Here is a 25979-nt window from a genome sequence, read left to right as displayed (position 1 = left end):
GGTTTTACTGAACCACTACATTCCTAAACATGGGATGGCATTTATAGTCATTCTCAAGTTTCACGGTGGTAGTAGCAATTTTTTTAAACATGTATGTATTAATCGAGCCAGCTCGGCTCGGCTCGATCATTTTCGAGCCGAGCTGAGCTAGAGCCGAGCCAAGACCCAGCTCGGCTGGAGTCGAGCCGAGCCGCCGTTTTTTTGACTCGAGCCGAGCCGAGCTTTTAAAAAGCTCGCTCAGCTCGGCTCATGAACAGTCCTACTTCTTTATTTCACGATTTCATCAAAGATTTCGAAATTTCATCTTTGATTTCGTAATTTCGTGATTTTGTCTGAAAGATTTCGCGATTTTGCGAGAAGCGTACGGGATTTCGTGTAAATGTCGGACCCCACGGGTTTTCTTCTTTCTTTTTTTTTTTTTTCAATTATAAATCCAGGTTGAATTCCGTACCATCCCTGAAAATCAATGCGATTAATTGTCAGGATTGAAGTGGTTCAGATGAGAGAAATTCACTCGAAACGACTCGCTGAAAGATATTCCAGTCAAAGTGATACTTTAAAAGAGCTTGTGAATCGATTGGAAGCAAAAATCGTTCGATTGGAAGAACGAAACCTGAGACTTGAGTCTCAACTTAGAGAGCAAGAATTGGAAATTGATGCTAGGAACTTGGACTTTTTAGGAGGGCTCTCTTCAAATAGGCTTCAAAGTGTTTCTACTCGAAGTGAAGCTAGAGAACCTCAAGAAGAATTAGTTCAAATTGAAGAAAGCCTCAATGGAGATTCAATTCACGAGCAAGAAGCTTTGAATGATCTGCCTTTAGAAGAAGACTCTGTTTTAAGTGAAGCGTTAGAATCGTCAGTCTCTGCGAGTGAAGTTCGAGCACTTAGAGCGGTATGCTTATTTAAGCAACTAAGCCTTGGCTGTGGTTTAGTTCAAACAAATGCCACTAGGTGCTCTCCCATTGTCGAGGGGTGGAGTTTACTATCCTGTTAAGTTTTTGATTGGTTCCTACCTTAAGCAAGGTTAAATTATTGTTAGGGGCGCCACAGGAGCTTTCATTTATAAAGGAAAAGCTCAGGTAACATAACATTGTAACCGATTTGCTTAAAAAGCTAGGTTACAGAGTGAAACAATGAGCTCAAAACCAATAAAAGTATATGTTTGAACTCTTTTATTCAGGTTCAATGGGGTTAGTAATTGTTACAATAATATAATTAAAGGAAGAAATAAATAAATGATAATGGCTAATTACAATGCATGTGATAGGATGGGAAGTGAGAGCGCCAGACTAGGGGTGTGCCTTTCGGAGGTAGCTAATTAAAGCAACACTTACTAGGGTTGAAGTAGAGTCATTTGTGTCCCATAGTAGGTCTATATACTGAAGTTATGGCACGAACCGAGAGAGTTAACGCGCGAAGACTAGTCATTACGGACTTAATCACTAGATTGCCTCGTAGAAGGTACCCTACAACTAAACAGGTCTTAGCTTAGAAGGTGAATACGGCCTAGGGCCTACCGCACTAGCTAACTAACTCTCAACTAACACCAACAACTATCCATGATAAACTGCCACTCTATCAGGATACTATCATGATGACTAATGGGACAGACTGCTTAACAGACTGCAACAAGATGAAACTGTACACTGACTCTAATACACAGCTGACCTGACTTTATATAGCCCTAGCAATAGGCCTGGCTCAATATTGGGGGCGCTCACCAAAGGTGCAATATGAGACGCCACCTATCCCACTCATGTTCAACTAATCTATTATAAGGTTAAAAAAGTCTAAATATAAAAAACTTAAGATTAGAGAGCAAAGGGAGCCGGACATAAGCTTAGCTATGTGTGATAATGAAGGCTCAGTGGCGCATCCGCTACAACACTATCCCTTAAAGAACTGAATTTTGGCTAAATATAAAAGGGAACATATTAAAAAAAATCAGGACTGTGCGGGTCCAGATTTTTGAGTGTCGGGTAAACTTCGGGTAATAGGAAATTTTACCCGCGGGTTTCGGGTCCAATTTCCAATTACCCGGCGGGTCCTCCAAAATCCCCAAAATTTACTTTCGGGTCCAATTCGGGTCTCTGTTTTTCCTTACAGTCCAATTAAAAGCTAGATTTCAAAGCTGAGCCATTATATAATTATAGTGTAATTCATTAAACAATATTAATCAATAACTTGTTACTAATTAAATTATTTAATTATGAAAGGCAGAAGTATTGAAACATGCTCAGTATTAACGTCATAAAGTGGACACGTGGGGATTTTGACAGATTCGGCGGGTATTGGCAAAGGCTTAAAATTGGGACTCTGGTACCCGCACACCCCTGAAAAAATAAATGATCCCTTATTATAAAATAATTAGCATTTGATTTGTCTTAAAACGAGGACTACTGCGCATGCCGCCATTGGTTTAGTGGTGTCTGCTAGCCAGAACCCCTTACCACTACGGGGGGAATGCATTGGTAGTAGATCCTGGCACTAGTGAACAAATTTGAGGATTTTATGCCGCTTCCATCGCTCCTACACTAGAGAGAAAAAAATTGGTCAAGTTCCAAAAAATTTCTTATCCCCTTCCCCTCAACCTAAAGCCGCGGAACACGGACGCGGGTGCTTGAATCTAGTTCGGCCGTCTAACACCGCGAGCGTCTCACGTTTTGGATGGGTAATTCTGAAACCGCCACCAGAGGGCCAACCGTTGGTGTGTTATCAAGAATATTCACTTGGGTCAAGTGAAGAATTTGGTTAGCTCAATACTTCTAGTCCACTTATCTTACTTCTTGTTGAATTCACATAGGCTGAGAGGGGTAAGTGGTTCGCTTTAGCAGACGCGACTAATCCAATGGCGGCAGACCGGGCGCAGTTTTTAAGACTAATTAAATGCTATTTATTTTGTAATAAGAGATTATTTGGTTTTATTTTTCCCTTATCTTTAGAAAAAGGCCCATCTTTTAAAGGGAGGGTGAAGTGGAAAATCAAGTGATTTTTTTATCGCGAGATTTGATAAAATTTGCGCGCGATGTGACAATCGTGGCGCGAGACACGAGAATTTTATTAATAAAAAGGCAGGACGTTACGCGATTGGTCGGAGGGGGATACTTCAAATTATTCTTAAAATCGGAACCTAATTTGAATTTTAAAATCATTCGGAGGTTTTTTCTGAATGTTTCACTATGCAAACTGGTCTTATAATTAGAAGAAGAATCGATAAAAAATCACTTAATTTTCCTTTATGTTACCTGAACTTGCCTTTAATCTTATTTCTCTTTTTTATGTGTAATTTCTAATTGTCTGTTTGTTTGCGCAGACTGTATCTAATCTAGAAAGACGTCTTAAAGAAGCCGAAGATGCATTGAAATCGAGGGAAGAAGCCTTAAATGACTTAATAGCCCGAATGCCAACTAGTCTGAACACAGCGCCTTCATTGCAAACATCGCAGAGCCCCGAAGTTCAACTGGTGGACTATTTCGAAGCGAAACAGAATCTGAGTGTCGCCCAAACTACCATAGATTGTTTACAGGCTCGCTTGAACCAAAAAGAGGAAAGTATTACGCGTTATCAAGAACTTCTCAATAAACTGAAAGATGATACGGTATCGCAAAAGCTGCATTATGAACGAGAATTGTTGGAACTGCAGAGTAAACTTCAAAGTGCGCAGAGAGATTACGTTCTTTCCAAAACCAAAAGTGCCTCGGATGCTGATGATAAAAAGTTGCTGATGCAGGAACTAAACTCTAGTCTAGTGATTAATTTTCTTGCGTTTTTTTACGCAATATGATCAGGGTTCATACAAACTTGGAAAACCGGGAAAACCTGGAAAAATCAGGGAAATAAATAGTTGACAAAAACCTTAGGGAAAATTCGAATTTTTAGTAAAATTCAGGGAAATCAGGGAACTTTGCGTCAAACAGGGGCCGAGTAATTAAGCAAAATGTACATAAACATACCATCCATAGGATTAACATTACACAAAACTTTGGAGGCTCATAACTCTAGTTCTACTAGAGATAAGGGGATGTCCTTCGAGAATGTTATAGTCTTATCTGCCCCCCTCCAACAATACTATAAACTTGGGCTTTCGTCAAACAGGGGCCGAGTAATTAAGCAAAATGTTCATAAACATACTCTCCATAGGATTAACATTACACTACAACATTACAGTTGGAGGAGCTGAGTCTCGTGACATAATTTACGCTGCCATATTGGTGGGTTTAAAGCAGGAATGAAGTTGAGACCACCCAATATGGCTACCAGAACAGAATGGTAAGGCTTGGGAGGGTTTGACGTACTACTATCTCATTTGAAAGCTCTCTATACTTTGGAGGCTCATAACTCTGGTTATATATGAGATACGGGGATGTCCTTTGATTATGTAATAGTCCTATTTGCCCTCCCCTCCTTCGTTAATATTTGCTCAATAGGATATTCCATATACAGGAAAAAACTGGAACATTCAGGGAAGTATGTGGGGAAAAACCTGGAACATTCAGGGAAGTATGTGGGGAAAAACCTGGAACATTCAGGGAAGTATGTGGGGAAAAACCTGGAACATTCAGGGAAGTATGTGGGGAAAAACCTGGAACATTCAGGGAAGTATGTGGGGAAAAACCTGGAACATTCAGGGAAGTATGTGGGGAAAAACCAGGAAATCTCAGGGACATTTGTTTTCCAAAAGTTGTATGAACCCTGTATATGACACTAGCATAAATTAATGAGATCCGTTCCATCTTCTATCTTATTTAGCTTTCGAAAGTAACAGAGCTTGAGGAATCAATGGATATCAATCAGACAAAACTATGGGGTCTCATGAAACAATTAAACGTAGCTCAACAAGAAACAGTTGAGTGGAAAATCAAAGCTAACAATTTAACGGAAAAACTTGAAGAAGAACAGGAGAGGTATGTCTTGATTTTAATATTCTTTCAGAATCTTATATGCACTCTTTATGCATTTTAGAACTAAGCAAGAGCTGTATTTAAGGCTGCAAGGTGTGGAAGAAGTAAAGAGGCACCAACAGATGGTACAAGTTCTGAATCGAAATTTCGAGGAACAAATCGGCAATCAGCCTGCTCAAGTTATTCAACTGAAACTCATACTGAAAGACCTTAAAAATCAGATTTATGGCAAGGAAAAACAATTGAATGTAAGCTAGTGCTTTTAATATTTGGTTTTATAATGTACAGTAGTCATACACTTCATTTAAACGACTTGGGTTTGTACTCTTAATGAAAGGTGACCTTTATGAGGTCGGTCTCTATGACTTTCCAGACTTGAAATGGTGGCCGCTGTACACCGACTACTTAATTTGGGAATAAAAGCGATATAACGCCAAGATTAAGGCATGATTATGTCCAGAGTACGCCGAGAATAAGGCGAGATTCAATGAGATAGAATATATGTATTAAATCTAGAGTTACAATTCAAATCGGCTAACCGCGAAACACATTGCTTTTATCAATCACGTTTATCAAAACACGACAGCGCCACCTGTGAGCCTCTAGCGGAACTAATTACAACTTTTACTAGTTGCTTATTTGCAATCAGGAACATCGTTATGATTTTTATTTCAGCTTGTTACACAGATTATAGCAGCAGACGGTAATAATAAGGTTCTTCGAGTGATTAAAAGGTGGCGCCACCCGTATTTGATAAAAATTCATGCTCGACAAAAAGTGTATCGCGAAACGTCGATCTCGAGATCCCATGTTGTGACTCAAGGTTTTAAACATACCTTCTATCTCATTGGCGAGATTACGTTGGGAATAAGGCGAGATTATGGCGCGATTATTTCGAGATAACGCCAAGATTGTGGCGCGATTATTCCGAGATTACGACGAGAATAGGGTGAGATTACCGTAAGGTAATTCAATATTCAAGCAACGTGTACAGCAATTGTACAGAACGGAGCCTACGCTATGGATTAACTAACGCTAGAGATTGTTCGTTCCCCCTAAATGATAAAGTATACATGTTCCAAACGCCCCCTAACAGCAGCTACTATCCCTAACCGGAAGTTACAAGAAAATTGGACCAAATATCACGTGTCCTATGACGTCAAAATTAAAATGTTGCCTAAAATTGGGCGCCGCCATCTTTAAAATCCGCAAAAATGATTTATGTTGCCTAGAGATGGCGCTATATTAACATCCGTTTTGGTCCAATGAATTGGGGGAATGAAGAGGGGAATCAAGGAATAATTCGGAACATGTAGTTGGCGATAGAATTACATGGGAAACCCAGTTAGTGAACAATCCCTAGCGTTAGTTAATCCATGCCTGCGCTATGTAGGCTCTGCTCAGAATGATCAATCCCTCGAAGGTTAATTCGAGTGACGGATTTCAAAGTGTCACGTATATCAAGACGATAGTTAAATCAAAATCATAAATACAAAAGTGCTTTTGATTTTGCTTCATATCCCAGGAACTAATCAACGCAATTGGGAAATTGAGATCTGAAATGCAGTATATGAGAAGGACATCAATTAAACAGGCGGATACACACGAATCTCCAAGTCAGCCTGATAGATCAATACAATCTATCAATCAAGTGCAATTTGACAAGCCGGAAACTGTCGCTAAAATTGAGACAAAAGATAAAGAAACTCAAACTTCAACTGATTTAAAATATAAAGAGTATCAGGTTAAAGTTAAATTTATTAAATATAAGTGTACTCGTTGTAACTTAAGTTTGACACTGGTTGCTGAGAGCTTGTCGTAGGTGAAACGACATAGATTCTCATAAAGCAGCGCCTGGTAAGACGCTGTCAAAGGCTTAGTAGGGACTAAATAGGATTAGATGGACTACAAAACACACCGCGTGTAGTCAATCATCAAGTCGTTCTAGAACTAGCTGAATTAGGGCTGTATAGGAAGTGTCATACTTATGGAACATATCTCATAAACTTACGGAGTGGCTATAATGATCACTTTTAACTTCAGGATAAAATCCACAATTTGGAAAAAGTGCGAGAAAATTTGAAAAAGCAGATAAATTCAAGGGATGAAAGGATAAGTGAACTTGCTGTTGAACTGGATGCATTACGGATGAACTCGGGTTAGTAATATTTTTAATCGACGAAGTTCAACGGCGAATACGCGATTGAAAATAGTCCCGGCAGTGTCAAAGCCCTTTGCTAGTTGACAGGCCCGCTAAGCCTGGCAAAGGTTAATTTTAGGTTCATACTAATATGGACTTGGCAATTAGGGCTTAACTCCGCCCCCAGCGCCATTATGATATTTTTTTTACAGAATGAAAGCTATATAAGCCCCTCCTCCTGGTATGATTTTTAGCACTAGTGGAAGGTAGCCTGACGTTTCATGACGTAGTAATGCCAAGTCCCTATTGGTTACTGCTTTTGGCAGGATAAATTTGGTTTATTAAAGACTAGCTGTTAGCCGCGGCGTCGCTCGCGTGTAATAAGAACTTCCACCAAAATGATATAAAGAATGGGTAGATTTTACTGAGGACTAATATTTTTGTAGCACCCTAGGAGCGAAGGCACTCGGCGTTGCCCGTCAGCCCGTCGGGACATTTTTTATTACTTTTCACGCGGACATTATTCTATAAAGAAGGGTTTTAAGTTTTTGGCCGCCATTTAAAAAGATGGCAACAAATTGAACCCGAAAGACCATTCAGTCCGTCTATAGGTTAAAGGGAACCCAGTGTACTAAATATTTGCGAAATCGGTTGAAACGCGCGGACTTTGTTGCATAGAGAAATATTTTTACATTTCTGGGCGCCATTTATTAAGATGGCGGCGGATTGGAAAAATCTTTCTTAGTACGCGCCTACTACTTATGAGTAACGTTCCCGCAAATTTTCAGCCTTCTAGGGCAAGCGGTTTGGGCTGGGCGTTGATTATCAGTCAGTCTGTCAGGACTTTGATTTATATAGATATAGATTAGCCGGGATGTTAGGGGCGCTACAGGAGCCAGCAATTGCTTTAAAATGTGTCAGTGACTTATAAAGAAATGCAAATTGTGTTTCTTTTAGATCAAAATGACGACTTTTTGGAGAAAACCCTTAAAGAAAATGAAGATATGAAAAGGCGACTGGAAAGAGCTCGACCACCGACTTCAAATGTACGTTGAAACTGCGTTCTTATAAATCAGTTGGCATCAGGAGTGAACAGCCCATTAGAGGGGTAAATTTTGTAGTATCATTGACGTTAAATGCTTGATTCACTCCTGAGGTCATTAGTTGTTGATAGTGTTAAGAAATACACGCATTTTAGGCTCCGGTTGAAGAGAATGGTGTTGAAGAAGTTTCGGAGCTGAAGGAACAGATTCGATTTTTAGAGGAACTAATACGTCGTCATGAACCACCGGAAAAGCCTTATGTTGAGGATGAGAAAGCGCAAAAAGTAATTAGTATATTTGTTAATACTTGCGTAGTAGACTTGCCCAGGATTTGAAGTGGGTCAGTTCCACTGCATGCAGGACCGTCGAGAGACTTTGCGGGCCCCGGGAAAGGTTATGGGGGGGGGATAGAAAAAATCACCAACTGGAGCCTCAGAGATATCTAGGCCCGTGCGTGTTCATTTTTTAGTGGGGAAATATCCGGTTTCATAGAGGAAATATTTTCACCCTATATGTGTACTAGATGGCGCTTTTATTGCAGTTGCGAAGGGGCCTTCAATAAATTGTCGTTGATATTTTAGGGGCCAATTATAAAAATTTTATGAAAGAGAAAGGTTTCACTCTTAAATTAACGTAATTGTTTTAGGGGCTATTTATTTTTTATTGAATCTTTTGGTTAGATTGTGTGGACAACAAAATTAATTATGCGATTTTAACATTGTTTTTTTTTTAGTAAAACAAAACTTCTTCAAGTTGCTAATTCACAGTTTTATTATACCATAAGAGGATTTTTTTACTCCTTCGTAACCTTTCATTTTTTTAACCTAAGCTTTTTTATCCTTTACTTCTTTGGCATGATTGTTTAATAAAGGTCTTCGGAAATTTTCTAAAACGTTTTTTTTACTATCTGCGACCTATGCCTTGCCCTAATATTGTAGCAGTCGACGGGGTCACGAGGTTGAACTTATTACGATACTTAAAGCGCCCCCAAGTGAGAAAACTCGGCGAACTAGATTAGATAAAAAATTATTCTCGCTTCGCGATAGGCACGGGCCTAGATATCTCGGAGGCTCCGCACCAACGCATTGGGAGGGTAAATATCTGTGTGTGCAGTGGTGCGTCTGCCAAATAAAGCACTCCGTGCTCTTGCCAAAAGCACTCCAAACACTCTCTTCTCGTAGCAACTTATGCTTTTTAAAGCGCCGGTATGTTCGTTTTGGTTAAAGGTAAAAGTCTGAAATTTCATAAACTGATAGTACTTACTGTTCCTACCTCTATCGCCAAATAACAAGTTTGTACCTAATATACTTTAAAAAATACCTAAAGTCAAATTTTCATTATTTCCTTCACTGATCGATCATGAAAAATCTAAGGCAATTCGAGAAGAGTAAGAAACCTAAAATTTGGGATTTATTAAGTATTTAATATATAAAGTAAGGAAAAATTTAAAAATACCGAAATTTCTTCAAATGGTTTTTTATATCTCACTTTAAAAACTACCTTTAAAAAGAAGAGAGATCCTAACAAAAACACCGACGTGCAAAAAAACGCAAAGGTTCGTTTTGAAAATGCTTCACCGTGTAAGTTCTGACATCCCATGGACAGCCAAGTTTCATATAAATATTTTTAATTTATGCACTTAATATAAAACATATAGTTACACAGTCAAATTGTATATAAAACTTGGCTATAATGGGATCTTAGAACATTTTACGGTGTAGCTGATGCAAAGCGAAGCTGGTCATATTCTTACATGTTATTGTTTTAGTACGGATAATTAGTTTAGAAGAACTTATTATTATGATACTCTTTAGCCTTCTCTAATTTTACTCAAAGAATATCAAGTTACAACTAAGCAACCCATTTATGAGGAACTGCAAGACGCTGTCTGTAATACTTGTTGTGTTGTTAAATTATTAGACTACTTTGCCTAAACCCATAACCATCAGCTTTGAAATTAGAAAGCTTTGACATTTAACTTGCTGGCTTATGATCTATTTATTAAAATTTATGCCTACCCGATTATTCACAGAGAGCTGTAAAAAGGTGTAGCTTTTCCGTAACCTATAGGGTGATTACCGTGAGAAATAAAACTTTTACCTTCGTTTATAATTTACTTTCAGGGATTCATACTTAGTAAGAAAAGGGGAGAATTAGGGACTGAGAGCATTTTAAGAGAAGGCTCAAGTTATGAAACTACCACTCTTCTATCTCTTTTTTGTCTTTTGCTGTTTAGGCTCTAGTTGAAGATAACATTGAAGTATTATATTTAAATTTTCACAACCATTATCCACTAGAATTAGCAAAGATCGAGGACCGGCCGGGCCCCCGAAAGGTACGGGCCCCGGGAAAATGGACCGAATTGCCCCCTTCTCTCGACGGCCCTGACTGCATGCGTACTGTAATGCGTAACTATTATAGAACAGTTGCCTCTGTACCCCAACAAAGATATCCTATTATCAATCCAAATATGCAGTGTAGAAAATCCATCATTCTTGTTCTGTAGTCAAGGAGACTTACACAAGGTTTGAAGTGGGCCAGTCCACGGTTTTCGACCCCATGCATAAGTACTGTAATGCATAACTATTACAGTACCTCTGTACCCCATCAACAGTGTCTTCCCATAAATCCAAATAAGCAGTGTAGCAAATTCATCATTCTTGTTTTGTAGTCAAGGGAAGAACTTATTCGTTGGGAAGAGAGTAAAAAGTGGCAACAAACTACTGAGCGTTTCAAAAGTAAGCTGAAAGAGAAAGAACATGAAGTGGAATCACTTGAGAAGTCGAACAAAACACTGCGAGATCAGGTAAAGAAACTAACCTTTTGTAATTGTTTCATTAATGGTGATTTCAAGCGGTTAGAGAAGTTTGCATTGAGTTTTTTGTCGCTAAAATTGTCCGTATTATTTCTTATAACGTTATTTCATCTGACGTTATGCATGCGACCCCACCATTTTGCAGCCCTTTATTTTTCCTTTAAAGGGAGGGGGAAAAGGAAAATCAAGTGTTTTAATCGATTCTTCTACTAACTATAAGACCTATCTGCATAGTGCAACATCCAGAAAATATCCCCGAATGATTTTAGAATTGTTAGCACGAGATTTGATAAAATTGCCTTCGATGTGACAATCATGCGCGAGTTATAGAGTGTGTCAGGTAAATTTTGTTATCAAGAAGGCAGGGTATTGGTCGGAGGTGCTAATTTCAAATTATCTATTAAATCTCAAAATTATTTTAGGGTATTATAAGCAATAGAACCGGAAGTAAGATAAGGGACTAGAAGTGAAGTGCTAGCACTAGCGAACAAATTTGAGGATTTTATGCCGCTTCCATCGGGCCACAACTAGAGAGAAAAAAATGGTCGAGTTCCAAAACAATTTCCTACCCCCTTCCCCTCAAACTAAAGCCGCGGAACACGGACGCGGGTGCTTGAATCTAGTTCGGCCGTCTACCGCCACGAGCGTCTCACGTTTTCGAGGAGAAAATTCAGAAACCGCTACCCAGAAACTGTTGGGTGTGTTATCAAGAATATTCACTTTCGCCAACTGAAGAATTTAGTTACCACGATACTTCTAGTCCCATATCCTACTTCTGGTAGAACAACCTGATTTAACTTTTCACACTCCCTTTAATTATTTGAAATCATTGTAAAGCATGAAAAATGCCTATAAACGCGCAACTCATATTGCTGAACTGCAACTGTGGCGGCATTATCGATGTTTTTTTTTTCATTTATACACCAATAGCGGATTATGGCGTTTTTCAAAATTTAGGCTTACGACCCTGATGCAAGCACCATCTTTATTACCTTCAAGATCGTAATCGAAGAATGGAAGGTAAACTAAATTTATGTAATATCAGGGATAGATTTAATTTTAGAAGTAGGAATGGCGAGAACAGAGTAATGACAATGTGGGCGCGCGTCAAAGTCCCGGACCCCCTTCCACGGGATGGAGGGGGGTATGAAAGAAGAGGCGTGTCATAGCGACAGAGGTAAAAAGGAATTACGTGTATTTCGCCGCCGCCGTCAACAACGTCATCAAAACGTAGTTTAAGTGAGCCAATAAGATAATTTAAAATTGCTTGTTGAAGGGAGGGGCTCTATACTGGGCTATGAGTCGGACTGAAGTAAATACAAACCGTTCTCCATTCCTACTTCTAAAATTAAATTTATCCCTGGTAATATTTAATGATGCTTCCAGAATAGACGGGAAAATGTATCGGGAATTGGCTGCTTCGAGGTGCTTAGTAAAATGGGATGGAATTGAGTGTGCGCGATGGCGCGACGTCTATGGGGTATAGTAGATCCTGTACGGCTTCTAGCTTCCTTGGTTAGTAACTTCACGTGCTCTACTTCTCATGTTTAGTGCCGTTGAACGTTAATTTTTACGTCACTTATTTAGCCAGTTAATGACTGAGAACACCTCCTATACATAATGCACGAGACACAACGCAAATAACTGTTATGGAATTCAAAACAATTAGTTTTTTAGCTGTATAGACCTTTGTTCAAAGTAAAAACCTAAAGCAATCCTGGGTATATTAAAAAGATCCAATGGCAGTTTTCCTCAAGTCTCTGCAATGCAATTCTTTGCTGTAGCCGACCCTACCAAAGTCGTTAGCGCAGAATATCACACCAATAACCTCGCGTTTATCAACTTAGTATGCGCGTGACGGGACCTTCCAAGCAAGTTGCCCCGAGCCTAGAAACCTTTTCGGAAGGGCCTATCAGGGAAAGGGGGGGGGGGTCTTATTGAAAAGGAATGAAGGTACAATTTAAGACCATGATGGGCGGAAATTATTAGCTAAACCCCCTGTTCTTCCAATGGCTTCGTCTGTCGTCGCCCCTAGCGGGAGATTCCCGAAACCTTTCGACTCAGATCATGTTATGGCTATGGTTTGAGTCGAAAAAGTTCCAATATTGGTCGCGGCGTGGCGCTCCCCTAAAAAAATCACGCGCCGCATCTCCATTCCAGTCCATCTACGTTTAATGGTCTTAGGTACAATCAATTTTCTTGGATGTGCCATTCTGAACACCGTATTACTGAAATGGTTCTCATGGAAATAATTTGTCATGAAAGCTTATTAGCAAATCAGCTGATGTTAAAAAAAAATGTTGCTGGGCACAGTTTTGTTCAAGACTGTTAGCACATTTAAGCATTCTTATCCTTCATTGTTTTGCAGAGTGTACTAATGAACAAAGAAGAAGAAATTTTAAGGCAGCAACAGTTAATTTCCAAACTTCAGTCGGAATTCAATCTCAGTGGTATGAATGTTTCAGAATCACAGGCATTGAAAAAGGTACGTTTCTATTCCCGCGTGACGTATGCATTTAAAATTAATCCTTCATTGGCTCAAAACGTGTCATCAGGTTGTCGAAGATCGTGAGGCGCAGATAGAAGTTTTGAAAGAGCAATTGCAATTGGCTACGCGAGATCTGGAAGAAAATAGCAAACTCCTGGAAGAGTTAAGGCTTAACAAGAATGAAGAATCGGCTCCGCTTAGTCCCGGAAGCCGACTCGGTGCCATGATCGAGAGTCAAAATGAAATTCGGGAGAAAAATGTGGCATTGGAGAAATTAAGGAATAAACTCAAAGTTGTTGAAGAGGAATGGAAAAGGAAGGATCAAGATCTCAGTGATACCTTAGGCAGGATGAGACTATACGAAATGGTACAGTCAACCGTTTATACAGGGTGTTACAAGAACTGTGGTAGGACCGAAGTACAGTGGATTCTATGGGCGATTTTGGGTCAAAAATGTTGGGTGACATTTTGGGATTTTTGGCTTAAGGGCCAACGTTTACAATTCAAAACTTAGCAATTGCATTAAAGTAGCATTCTTTCATTTTCACACTTAAATTTAAGGGTTTATCTTTAAGACATTCTAATCATGACTTGTGGCAAAATGTCATCCAACTTTTTTGACCCAAATCATCCATATAAGATATGTTCAATAAGTTTGTCACTGGTTACTAAGAGCTTGTCATGAAGTGACGTACGTCATAGATTCTCGCCTGTTGAGGCGCTGTCAAAGGCTTAATTGGTGCAGACTAAATGGGAAGATGGACTGCAATTTCTGCAAAATTAACCGAGTGTAGTCAATTCTCGCTTGTCGTTCTCGAACTATCTCACTGTAAGTCTGTACCATTACGAAGTATAGGAAGTGTCATACTTATGGAACATATCTTATGAACTTATGATACACGACACTGTACTTCAGTCCTACCACCCTTTTTGGGGCACACTGTATCTTAGGTTAACAATTTTGATAGTTGAAACTGATAATTGCTTTGATTATGTTATAACACTTTATAGGGGGAATACGGTTTGTCGGAAGCAGTTATGGAAATTAAGGAGTGCAAAAATCAGATCAGAATAAGAAATAAGTATGAAATTTTGTTAAATTCCTGTTGAATAACTTGAAAAACACTATTGAAAGAGCCAGTTTTTCAAAGCCAATTTTGACGCAAAAGAAGCCACTTAAATAAATATCACTTATACCAAAAACCGATTAATGTAGTAAGAACTTTTGACTCTAGCAAATTCCCGACTACTTCGAATGTTTTGATTATAATTTCAAAACTCGCGCTCGCCATCTATCGGCCTTATTCTCTTATATTTTGGGCTTTAAAGATGGATACTCTATGGCAAATAAATAATAATAAGTTATAATTGTACTAAAGTAATAATTTTAGTACAAAGCTAGAAACTACAATTTAATATATTATTAACTTTAAAACTTAAATCCACTAAATCGGGAGTTGTATCACATTGTTGTCCGCTTTGTTTTTTTTGCCACTGGCGCAATTTCTGAACGAATTTTTAACCAACAAAATGAAGATAATGACATTTTTGACCATTAGAAGTCGCCATATACAAAGTCTGTGGGTGGAGCCAAAATATAAACACACAAATTTTCTCTATGAAGTATGCGATGATGGTACCAGAGCCTAAAGCTACGATCCAAGTCTCTTATTACGTTAATACGTTTTTGCTTATACGCATGTTATGATATTAGTTTTCTCTTTAAATGCGCATGCGCAATGGACGAATCACATATGTGGGATTTATTTCGCCCTATTCATTTTATTGATATATTTTTGAACTCACTTGCAACGCCATCTGTTAGTTTTTTATTTCAAAATAGAAAATAGTTTTTGAAAATGGAAAATGAAATAAGCGCACATCCTACTGTTTGACAGGGTGATGACGTCATGATGGTGGTGTCGCCTTGTAGCATATTTAGTTATGGTTATGGTTTTATCATACGTTGTATTGACTTAAATCTTTTGTAACTAATTTTGCAGACAGATTGAAGAACTGACTCAACAAATTAATGATTCGGATTTCAAGTTGGGTGAAGTAGTCGAAGAAAATGTTCACTTGAGAGAAAAATTAAATATCAGTCCGAGAAAATATGACTCGAAGAGTTTTAGGAAGTCCGGTTCTCAGAAAATACAAACAGTTGCTCAGACACTGCAGGAAAAGGTAAATTTTTATCAGAAGCTGCAATTAACTGGTACTTTACCAAATAACGCCGTAAATTACCGATTTACGTCATACCATATACAATGGTAATTTAACAAAAAATTTCCAAATGTTGGTGCCCAGACTCAAAACCCTTCCGAGTAAAACCAGTGATAGATTTAATTTTCGAAGTAGGAATGGAGAACAGAGTAATCTGGGCGCGCGTTAAAGTCCCGGACCCCCTTCCACGGGACGGAGGGGTATGAAATAAGAGGCGGGTCATAGCGACAGAGGTAAAAAAAATTACGTATTCCCGTCAGCAACGTCATCAAAACGTAGTTTAAGTCAGCCAATAAGATAATTTAAACTTTTCGTTACGTGTTACGGTATACTGGGCTATGAGTCGGACTGAAGCAAAAACTAAATGTTCTCCATTCCTGCTTCTAAAATTAAATCTATCACTGGTAAAACTAAGTGTGCTAAACTGCCAGATATTATTAAAACTCCCTATTTTTATAGTTTTCCCTCAATTTCCCACTAGATAGCGCTGTTTAAAGCACCTAAACTAGTCATAAAGTGATCACAATTCAACGTGGTTTAATAGACTATATACACGTGAAAATAAAAAATAAATTACCAACAGAATTGTAATTTTATCCTCTGCAAAATTTGAATTGGTAATTTACCTGATGAAAAACTAATACTTAGATTAGGTTTGATAAAGTTCCTTAAGTTTGGGTCCTAAACGCCTAGCCTAGTTATGAAGGTCCTATTCTACACCCGTATCATTTTAGCGGTTCATGAATAATTCCTAACTAAGCATTAATTGTTGTATTGAAACATATAGGGATCTTTAGAGTCTAAATAGACGGAAAACTCTTCCCAATTTCCGCTCCCTTTAACCACTCGGGCAACACCGTGTAGTTTATCTAGTGTCAAATAACATTAGCTTCTTTTTTTGTTAAGGTTGACGCTCTGGAAGGAGAGAATGTTGATCTTCGAACCGAACTTCACAAAATGAAGCGCAATTCAGCCAAAAGGTGATTTACTAATTTCATTTCTTCGTTTATGGGACGTTTTGTTTTCAAATTTTTAATTATATTTTGATATTAATTTATTAAATAGAAGTTTAACTGTATCTGAAGATACCAACAAAACTAAAAAATCTAAGAGTCAAGAAGTGTCCGATAATAACAATGAAATTGAAGCTTCTTATGATGTAAGTTTGGCTTATTTCGCTAAATTTAATTATCAAGCATTATATGCATTTTGTTGCTATTATTGTATTTTAGTATAGAAAAACTTGGTCTATTTTCGTTTCAAAATTAATTTATTGACTCCTTGAAAAGCTTTTTATTTTAACTGTTTATTTGCAATCTATCTGGGAGGGATAAAGGGGGACATGTTGTACGCACTCCTCAGAGTGGCAACAGTAATTCTTACATCCACAACGGGAGAAATGAGGGAAGGACTAGGGTAGAAGTTATCACATGGCGAACGTGCACTTTGAACTGCCCCCTTGTGAGAATATTTATAATCAATACGTATGAGGCTCCCCTACGGTTGACTTTCCTTACGAACTCCAGTTTTGGCTTGGCAAAGCTAGAGGTATTTGTGGGCGGGATTTATACGTGCATGTATAAGTCCCGCCCACTAGCCTATGCCAAGTAATACCCAGAGTTTAGGAGGAAAGTCCCCTTGTAGGGGAACCACTGGAGCCGCGCTATGCTTTAAAATTAGTTTAATTAAAATTGTATTATGCTGCATATATAGGTCGTGTAAAAATCTTGAACAGCCTAATGCCTAGGCGGCCAATATACCGTATTTTTCCATGTTAACTTTACAACAATTATGATTTGATTAAGAATCTCTGTTACTGGCTTGGCCATAAGGCCAGTGGGTAAAGCAATTAGTTTCGGCAGTGGTTTAGTTTAAACAAATACCACTGTCCCATAGTAGAGGGTTGTAGTTTAAGCTGAGCAAAGACTAGTTTTAGCTCTGCCCTTGTGGACGAATTTTGATTGGTTCCTGCCTTTGGCAAGGCGAAATTGGTGTATAGAAGGTTAGCCAGGATGTTAAGGACGCCACAAGAGCCAAAATTTGCTGTAAACAAACCAACACACGTGCATAGCAGTTTTTGCGTTACTACTGAGCTATTAAAAATAGTATAGACTGGTCCCTGACGTGATTCACCTAATATTGCTATCAGGAACACTCATTTCATCACGTACCACATATCCATAGGCATATAGGGTAATGGCAGCCTTCTGCCTTAAGACTGTATTAAGCTCTATGGGGAAATAACATGGGGTGCCATTTATATTAGTGATGCTAGTTTCTCCCACGAAGTAGGAAAAGCAATAGAGAGCTTTCAGATGGGATAGTAGTACGTTACACCCTTCCAAGTCTTACGGCTGTTCGGGTAGCCATATTGGGTGGTCTCAGCTTCATTCCTGCTTTAAAGCCACCAATATGGCAGCGTAAATTATGTCACAAGACTCAGCTCCTCCTCCAACTGAAAGCTCTCTATATAACGTGACACTTTAGAGAGCCGATATTCACAAATGAAATACCTCTCAAATACACGTGATAATCATTGACACGTGGTTTCACCATGAATTTATTTATTAACATGAATATATATCTGCATTGACTAGTTAAACTATGCTGCATATATAGGTCGTGTAAAAATCTTGAACAGCCTAATGCCTAGGCGGCCAATATACCGTATTTTTCCATGTTAACTTTACAACAATTATGATTTGATTAAGAATCTCTGTTACTGGCTTGGCCATAAGGCCAGTGGGTAAAGCAATTAGTTTCGGCAGTGGTTTAGTTTAAACAAATACCACTGTCCCATAGTAGAGGGTTGTAGTTTAAGCTGAGCAAAGACTAGTTTTAGCTCTGCCCTTGTGGACGAATTTTGATTGGTTCCTGCCTTTGGCAAGGCGAAATTGGTGTATAGAAGGTTAGCCAGGATGTTAAGGACGCCACAAGAGCCAAAATTTGCTGTAAACAAACCAACACACGTGCATAGCAGTTTTTGCGTTACTACTGAGCTATTAAAAATAGTATAGACTGGTCCCTGACGTGATTCACCTAATATTGCTATCAGGAACACTCATTTCATCACGTACCACATATCCATAGGCATATAGGGTAATGGCAGCCTTCTGCCTTAAGACTGTATTAAGCTCTATGGGGAAATAACATGGGGTGCCATTTATATTAGTGATGCTAGTTTCTCCCACGAAGTAGGAAAAGCAATAGAGAGCTTTCAGATGGGATAGTAGTACGTTACACCCTTCCAAGTCTTACGGCTGTTCGGGTAGCCATATTGGGTGGTCTCAGCTTCATTCCTGCTTTAAAGCCACCAATATGGCAGCGTAAATTATGTCACAAGACTCAGCTCCTCCTCCAACTGAAAGCTCTCTATATAACGTGACACTTTAGAGAGCCGATATTCACAAATGAAATACCTCTCAAATACACGTGATAATCATTGACACGTGGTTTCACCATGAATTTATTTATTAACATGAATATATATCTGCATTGACTAGTTAAACTACATATTCAGGGATGGGAGGGGCTTAGTTTGAGTGACGTCAGAGAATTTCCGGCGGTTTGTTTTTAAAGCTAAAGCTCTTGTCACGCGGAAGGTTAATTATGCTTGTAAATTGATCAACCACCGCATTAATTTAACTCCAACAGCAGGGAAAAACCAGCATCAACATTTTAAATCGTGAGAATTCACGATTTAAAATGTTAGTAGTTTACTTTCAACCGTTACATTCATTTTCATAATGGCCAAGGCTTAGCACTTTACCAACAGTTTTCAGTTTCAGATTAGGAAAAACATTGCAGGCACTTTTTACCTCTCCGTGTGACGTAGTCCAGGAGAGGTTCTGTAACGGCCGTGTCTGTCTGTGTGTGTGTGTGTCTGTCTGTGTGTCTGTCTGTCCGTTGTTACACCCACGTGACCGCGTTCGCAGTTTGCGTATCGGAGCAAACGTGTTCCCAATTTCCGGACCGCATTGACAGTTCACAGAAATTTGGAAAATTGTATTTCTCTCCTTTGGCTATTCTATACTTGAGTTCTCACACCACCATGTTTGGTCTTCGTCCATCCCATATGAACACCGGTCTGGTACTTTTCTGGCTTCCACCACCACCATCTTCTATTCTTTGTCAATCCCACATTGACACCAGTCTGCACTTACACTGGCTTCTAACACCACCATCCACAAAGTCTATTCCACATAGACACCAATCTATATCATTGGCTTCTACTCCATTATCATCGTTTGGTTTTAGGATATACGCGGCGATCAGCTAGGGTTACGAGAAACGTCTAGCCTCCCTAAGGTGGGATCTCCACCAAAGGTTTTCGCAATTGCGCTTTTTCCTTACTATTATAATGGAAACGAATCGTATATATACCCCAAATTTGAAAAAAGCGGGCAAGAGGGGTACCCTTCACTTTAAACGTCAATATTAGCAAAGTTTGAGATGATAATAGGTATAACTTTATTTTAAACGATTTAACTATTATTAATGTTAATTATTGAAGATTAAAATAATTAAAAATAATTATATTTATTTAAATATTAAAGATAAACCTCTCGTGCAAAGAGAGAGATTATCATTGCCTCCTACATCTACCAAGGCCCGTGCATGCGATATATTTCCTTCATTGCCTCCTATATCTATTAAGGCCCGTGCATTGCGATATATTTTTCAAAACAACAACAAAAATGGGAAGCTCCTCTCAGAAACATAATAATTTCTTTTCTCTGTATATGAAATGAAAATATGGATAATATTGCTCTCCTTCTTTAATGGTATGAATCCTTGCCTGTCTATTAATATTTTACGTAAGAGAAATACGTATTTAGCGAAGCCTAGAGAGGATAAACATAAGCGAGATTGTTTCGGAAAAAAAATACTGCTTCCACTAATGGGTTTATACTCCTTGTTACTGTTGTATAGAGTAATCTTGATAAAAGCTTAAAAAATTACGAGAGGACAGATCTTTTTTATCCTCTTGTTTTATTCTTAATAAGAATATAAAACATTTATTTTGTATCAAAAAATATTTTTTGGTGCCGAGATTGCTTTAGAAAAATCCAAACGGTTAGGCATTGGTAAAAAAGACATGTGTAAGCTATTTGCAGAGATGATAATTGTTTTACATGTTTTAAATAAAACTGAAGCTTCCATTATTGTGTTTATGCTCCTTGTTTGTTTCACTGAAAACCATCTAGGTGTAGATAACAGTTAGACCAAAAATTTAAAAAAAACCTAGTTGAAAATAGACCTTTTAAATTTGCGGGAGCCATTCTTGAGAATTTTTCTTTGCTTGTAGGTTGTCAATTTATCTACCAGTAAATATTTGTGTTTGGAAGTTGGATATTAAGTCAAATTAAGTGGTTGTAAAGAGCCAGCAGGTTTTTGCCGCTTCTTTTTGTGAGTATTCGATTTTTGTATGTAAAATGGAGGAAGATAATGTTGAGAGTAAGGATGAAATGCGGAAGCGCAAAGCGCGGGAAAAGATGAGGGCAAAAAGGTCGACGTTTTCATTGGTTACTTAAGTTTATATAATCTTCTCGACACGGAGAGGTAATATTTTGGTTTTCCCGACTTGTTATAATTTCCTTTAAAAGATCAATATCACTTTCGGACATCGTGTTGAGATATTTATTCACGTATCGGCGATCATTTTTAATATTCAGTTGACGCAGTTTGGTGAACCTAACCGAAAATTGTATCCTTCATACAATTTTGTTAAACTGGTCGTCTGCTGTTCGAACTTCCAGGTGTCTCGATTTTGATTGGCTACCGCGATGACGTTAAACGCGTATGTAATAGAAAGGCCCCTCCCATCCCTGAATAACATGACAAAGTATTCCTCTGCCACTAAGGCCTTAGAACTAGCGCAAATAACTTCGCTCAAAACAAATTACAACTATAACCTCTTAGTCTTGATGCATAACATCAAAAACAGAAATGTCCCACAATATATGCTTGATTGGTTCCCTGATCCTAGGCAATCTAGCTCTACCAGGAACTATAGAAATAACTTCTATGTCGAATCTTTCAACTCAAAATTCCGTCCAAAGAGCACTAAATACAGAGGTATCAAGGCCTGGAACGACCTGGACGCCTCTATAAAGTCAATTGAACCTACAAAACTGTTTAAAACTGCTATTAAAAACATTTTAAATTAATTTAAACTAAAATATACTCCACGGACTCCTTTGTAAATAAGAATTTTTCTTAAAGGTTGATCCAATAAAAGCCTTTTTATTATATATATTATATATAGAAAGGCTAATGATACACATATATATTCATGTTAATAAATAAATTCATGGTTTCACCTAATAACGACGTGTACTTGGCAACAATCACTTAGAATTCATCAAATATTTATCATTCAATATTTTAGTAATGGAGGGCTCCCACAATATGTCTCCTTTTCTACTCCTCCTTGGGAACAATTGTGAAACTTATATTCTTTTTATTCAATATTGTTAGAGGGATGAACTTGACAGTATTTTAGAAACCATCGAGAAAGTTCGTCTAGAAAATGGAGATCTGAGAATCCAACTTATAAATTTCGAAAGAGAAAATAAAAGCCTTTTCATGGGCATGAAAAAAATTTTAGAGGCCTTGAAGGAAGAAGATGGTAATTAACTTTGATTTTTCTGTTGTTTTTAAGTCTTTCAAGTCGGTGACTTTCAACCCAATTAGGCAAAGCTGATGTCGTATTAAAATGTCCAACCCTCGAGCAGCTGGTTGCCGCGATTGAAGTTAGGGAAATCGCGGGTTGTTACGATCCAATTTGGATCTTAAAATGTCAGGTTGACCAACTTCAAGGTCAGAATGAGGCCTTACGTGGTGAACTGAAAATTATTCGGCAACAAGCCATTAGTTCAATGAATAAGCTAAATAAGGCCGAAGACAAGGTGAGTACTAAAAAAGCTACTCGATGGTCAAGTTAGGCAGAGGGCGGAATTTTAACTATTTAAAGGGAATGAGAAGCTTCGTTTTAAAAACCTCTGAACAAAAGATAGGATTAATTTCTGTGAATTCAAAAATATCAAGCTTTTAATTCTCCGATTTCTGGTTATTTGCCAATATGCATTTGAAAATGCTTCATATGATATTATTTGAAATCCACTTTTTATGAAAGGCTAAAACGATTCCCGTAGGCTGACGTCACAGATATATTTTTCACGCGAGATGGTGCCACTCTCCGCTATCAGACCTAGAGTTTAGACTGGCGAGAAGCTTGAGAGACGCCTATAGAATTCCCGCGCTTTTTTACCTCACGTCATAGTGATGTCATCAAAAGGGCGAACAAGCTCGACAAGACAAAATTATTGATATATCGAAACTGAGTCTTCTTGATTTTTCAATGGATTTTAAAAATAGAAACTTTGATTCAATTATATTAAAAACTTGGTATTTTGAAAGTAGAGACTTGAAAGTGTAACATAATACCACTTTCGTGGTCAAATATAATATGAAATTGTGAATTCGCATTCCCTTTAAAGGTGGTTTAATTCTATTAAAGCTATTTTAATTTTACAGTTACGAACAATGGGTAATAGCCCGTTTAGTCCAACCAACAGTAGATTATCTGATGCATCTGAAATTCAGGCTGACGTGAAATCTGATAAAATTAGTGTTTCCAAAGCTAGTGATAGATTGCCATCTTCTCCAATTAGATCTGAATCGGTAAGAAGTTGTTTTTTACTTTTACAAGTGTTTTAAATAGGGTGGTAGGACCAAAGTACAGTGAGTTCTATGGGCCATTTTGAGTCAAAAATGTTCTATGACATTTGGCTGTTCGGGCCACAGTTTACAAGCAAATTAGTTGCTTAATTAACACATTGTGAACAGTGTATTTATTGCAGGAAATAAGCAACAGATCTGATGTAGACATGAGTGAAGGTGAAGTAATGACAAGCCCAACTCACCAGTCGCACAACACTGCTAGTGTGCCATTACTTTATAAAAACATCCTGTCTGAATGGGAGAAATTTCACAGTGAAAAGCGAACTTGGACTGAAGAATGTGAGAGAGAAATGCAAGTCCGCGATACTTTGAAAACGAGATTGGAGGCCTTTGAGGTATGGAAATAGCGTTTTTAATACTCTTTTAAACATTTCAAGTTCTGTTTGCTCTAGTGGGAAAGATAAGCTTTACTCATTGGGTTGCCCACATACGGTTAATCAAATCATATTTCAATACGGTTTAATTAATTAAGCAGATTTTCATTATAATTTTTGATCAAGCAAACAGTTTTTCAGTATAGTTCGATTAAGTGAATATTGTTTCGGTATAGTTCGATTAATTGAATATTGTTTCGGCATAGTTCGATTAATTGAATATTGTTTCGGCATAGTTCGATTAATTGAGAATTGTTTCGGTATAGTTCGATTAATTGAGAATTGTTTCGGTATAGTTCGATTAATTGAGAATTGTTTCGGTATAGTTCGATTAATTGAATATTTTTTCGGTATAGTTCGATTAATTGAATATTGTTTCGGCATAGTTCGATTAATTGAATATTGTTTCGGCATAGTTCGATTAATTGAAATTTTGAAAATTGTTTCAGTATGAACTAAGTTCTTTATGAGGGCAATTAAAGGTCCCCTAATATTCTTATCTGAATTACAATTGACAGAATCTTATATTAACACTTGAAAAAGATGAAGATGAAATGAAAAAAGCCTTGGCTGAAGCTGCGTTGAAAGATTCACAGCTTGTTTGTAGAGTAAATTTTTTATCGAGGAGACTTGAAGTTTCCGCTGCATCAGAAAGTGATCTAAGAAAAGAAAATGAAGCTGTCAAAAAAGAGTTGTTGAGCCTCGAACTGAATAGTCTGGAGAAAATGAAATACTTACTACGATACAAGGTATGTTTAATTCCAAATATGATGATGTTACTAGGTTAGTCCCCCTATTATCGGACACATTTTAAAAAATTATGGTTAAATGTAAGGAAATCGCAGAAAACCTTTGAAAAGTTTATGAAATATATATTTTGAACGTTTCTGCACCTAATGGTATAGAAATAATTCCAAAAGAACGATCTAATATTGTCCCAATCATGGATTTTATTCGGCAAGTATTGTACAGTACCCTATTATCGGCTATTTGGATGTTGATTCGGACACCCATGTTCCATTTATCGGACGCCTATACATCCAACTCGGACACTGGGATCTCAGAATCGGACAGTGGGTCTTCGTTATCGGACACTGGGATCTCAGAATCGGACAGTGGGTCTTCGCTATCGGACACTGGGATCCCAGAATCGGACAGTGGGTCTTCGTTATCGGACATTGGGATCTGCATCGGACAATGGTTCCTCAATTGGGACACCAATTTTTTTAACAATAAAAGACCCGTGAAAATTGTTACTTCTCTGACACTTCTGGACCCATTCTGAACATCACTAACCGCTTTAAGCATTAAATATTTACAATCCCTCTCTTATTGTAAGCCTACGTTAAATATTTGTCTTTAAAACGTGTTTGAAAGCTGTCCGATAATAGGTTTTCTCCATTAGATACGATTCGCGTTTTATTTATTGGCGAAAAACGTGGCGTAAGTTTTGAAGTTCATGGTGCGCGATCGGCTTGCAGTGCATGAACTAAAGATCTCCATGGGATACAATTGCTTTTTTAAAGGGGGTTTTAACGCTGACGATATTTCATAAAGTGCAAGCCTTATTGTTCTTGGCGGAATAAAATTACTTTATCAAACTACTTTCGATATTAAGTGTAATGTGTATATCCATTTTAAAGGTGATAAAATATTTTAGACAATACCTCGATAAAAGCAATTTGAATTTTCCATCATTGAGAATTCTCAATAGCCCATTGTCATAGTTACTCGCCTCATAACGATCATTTTATAATAAAATCGATATCATCCCCGATAATTGCAGAAATGATTAAGATAGATCAGTTTGATTTACTTGAAATCATTATTGGCTTCGTATCACTCGTGTTACCGTGGCTATAGGCCAATCTTAACGAATGTTTTCCAAAGTTGATTTGCAGCTATTAGATAATCAAATTGTGTAGACGCAAAATTATAGATGAACCCCCTCCCCCGTTTTTCCGTGTATACCATGACCATATTTCCACGCATTATGATCATGATGATAGTATTTATTAACATTTTCACGCTAAAGATAATTTTTAACGTAACGATATTCATTGCAAATATCGGTTCAATTAACAAATAGGATATGAAACTTGAGAGATTAACATTCCCACCTCGATGTACGATATGTAGGATTTATCAGCGAATTTGTCACTCGTCAGTAATATAGTATTGTTTTCTTAGTACACGCAATTAATGTTTCAAATCCTAGAGAAACTTAAACATTTCCGCAATTATAACCG

The 25979-nt window shown here is 37.8% G+C and overlaps 1 protein-coding gene across 4 annotated transcripts; it reads left to right on the top strand.

The window, feature by feature from the left end:
• The first annotated feature begins 238 nt into the window (after nucleotides 1-238).
• On the top strand, nucleotides 239-25917 carry LOC149616698 (centrosomal protein of 290 kDa-like). 4 transcript variants are annotated; one of them, XR_016375977.1, is made up of 14 exons: nucleotides 12346-12414; nucleotides 13268-13384; nucleotides 13455-13754; nucleotides 14399-14469; nucleotides 15391-15571; nucleotides 16517-16590; nucleotides 16676-16769; nucleotides 22091-22241; nucleotides 22307-22521; nucleotides 23150-23296; nucleotides 23476-23691; nucleotides 24249-24479; nucleotides 24693-25064; nucleotides 25136-25917. XR_016375977.1 is itself a non-coding variant. In XM_089856977.1 (13 exons), exons 1-13 carry the CDS (start codon nucleotides 12361-12363, stop codon nucleotides 24729-24731), a joined length of 1890 nt encoding a protein of 629 aa, XP_089713103.1. In that variant the 5' UTR covers nucleotides 12346-12360; the 3' UTR covers nucleotides 24732-25917. The 4 variants fall into 4 exon arrangements, 2 of the variants coding, with proteins under 2 accessions (XP_089713103.1, XP_089713104.1); XM_089856977.1 differs by having other exon boundaries at nucleotides 24693-25917; XM_089856978.1 differs by having other exon boundaries at nucleotides 24566-25917.
• Nucleotides 25918-25979: the final 62 nt, after the last annotated feature.

Source organism: Phalangium opilio, unplaced genomic scaffold (genome assembly GCF_054372755.1).
Source record: "Phalangium opilio isolate 3A_F unplaced genomic scaffold, DU_Popi_V2 ptg000217l_1, whole genome shotgun sequence".
Lineage (NCBI taxonomy): Eukaryota > Metazoa > Arthropoda > Arachnida > Opiliones > Phalangiidae > Phalangium > Phalangium opilio.
This window is presented reverse-complemented; position numbering and strand designations above follow the sequence as displayed.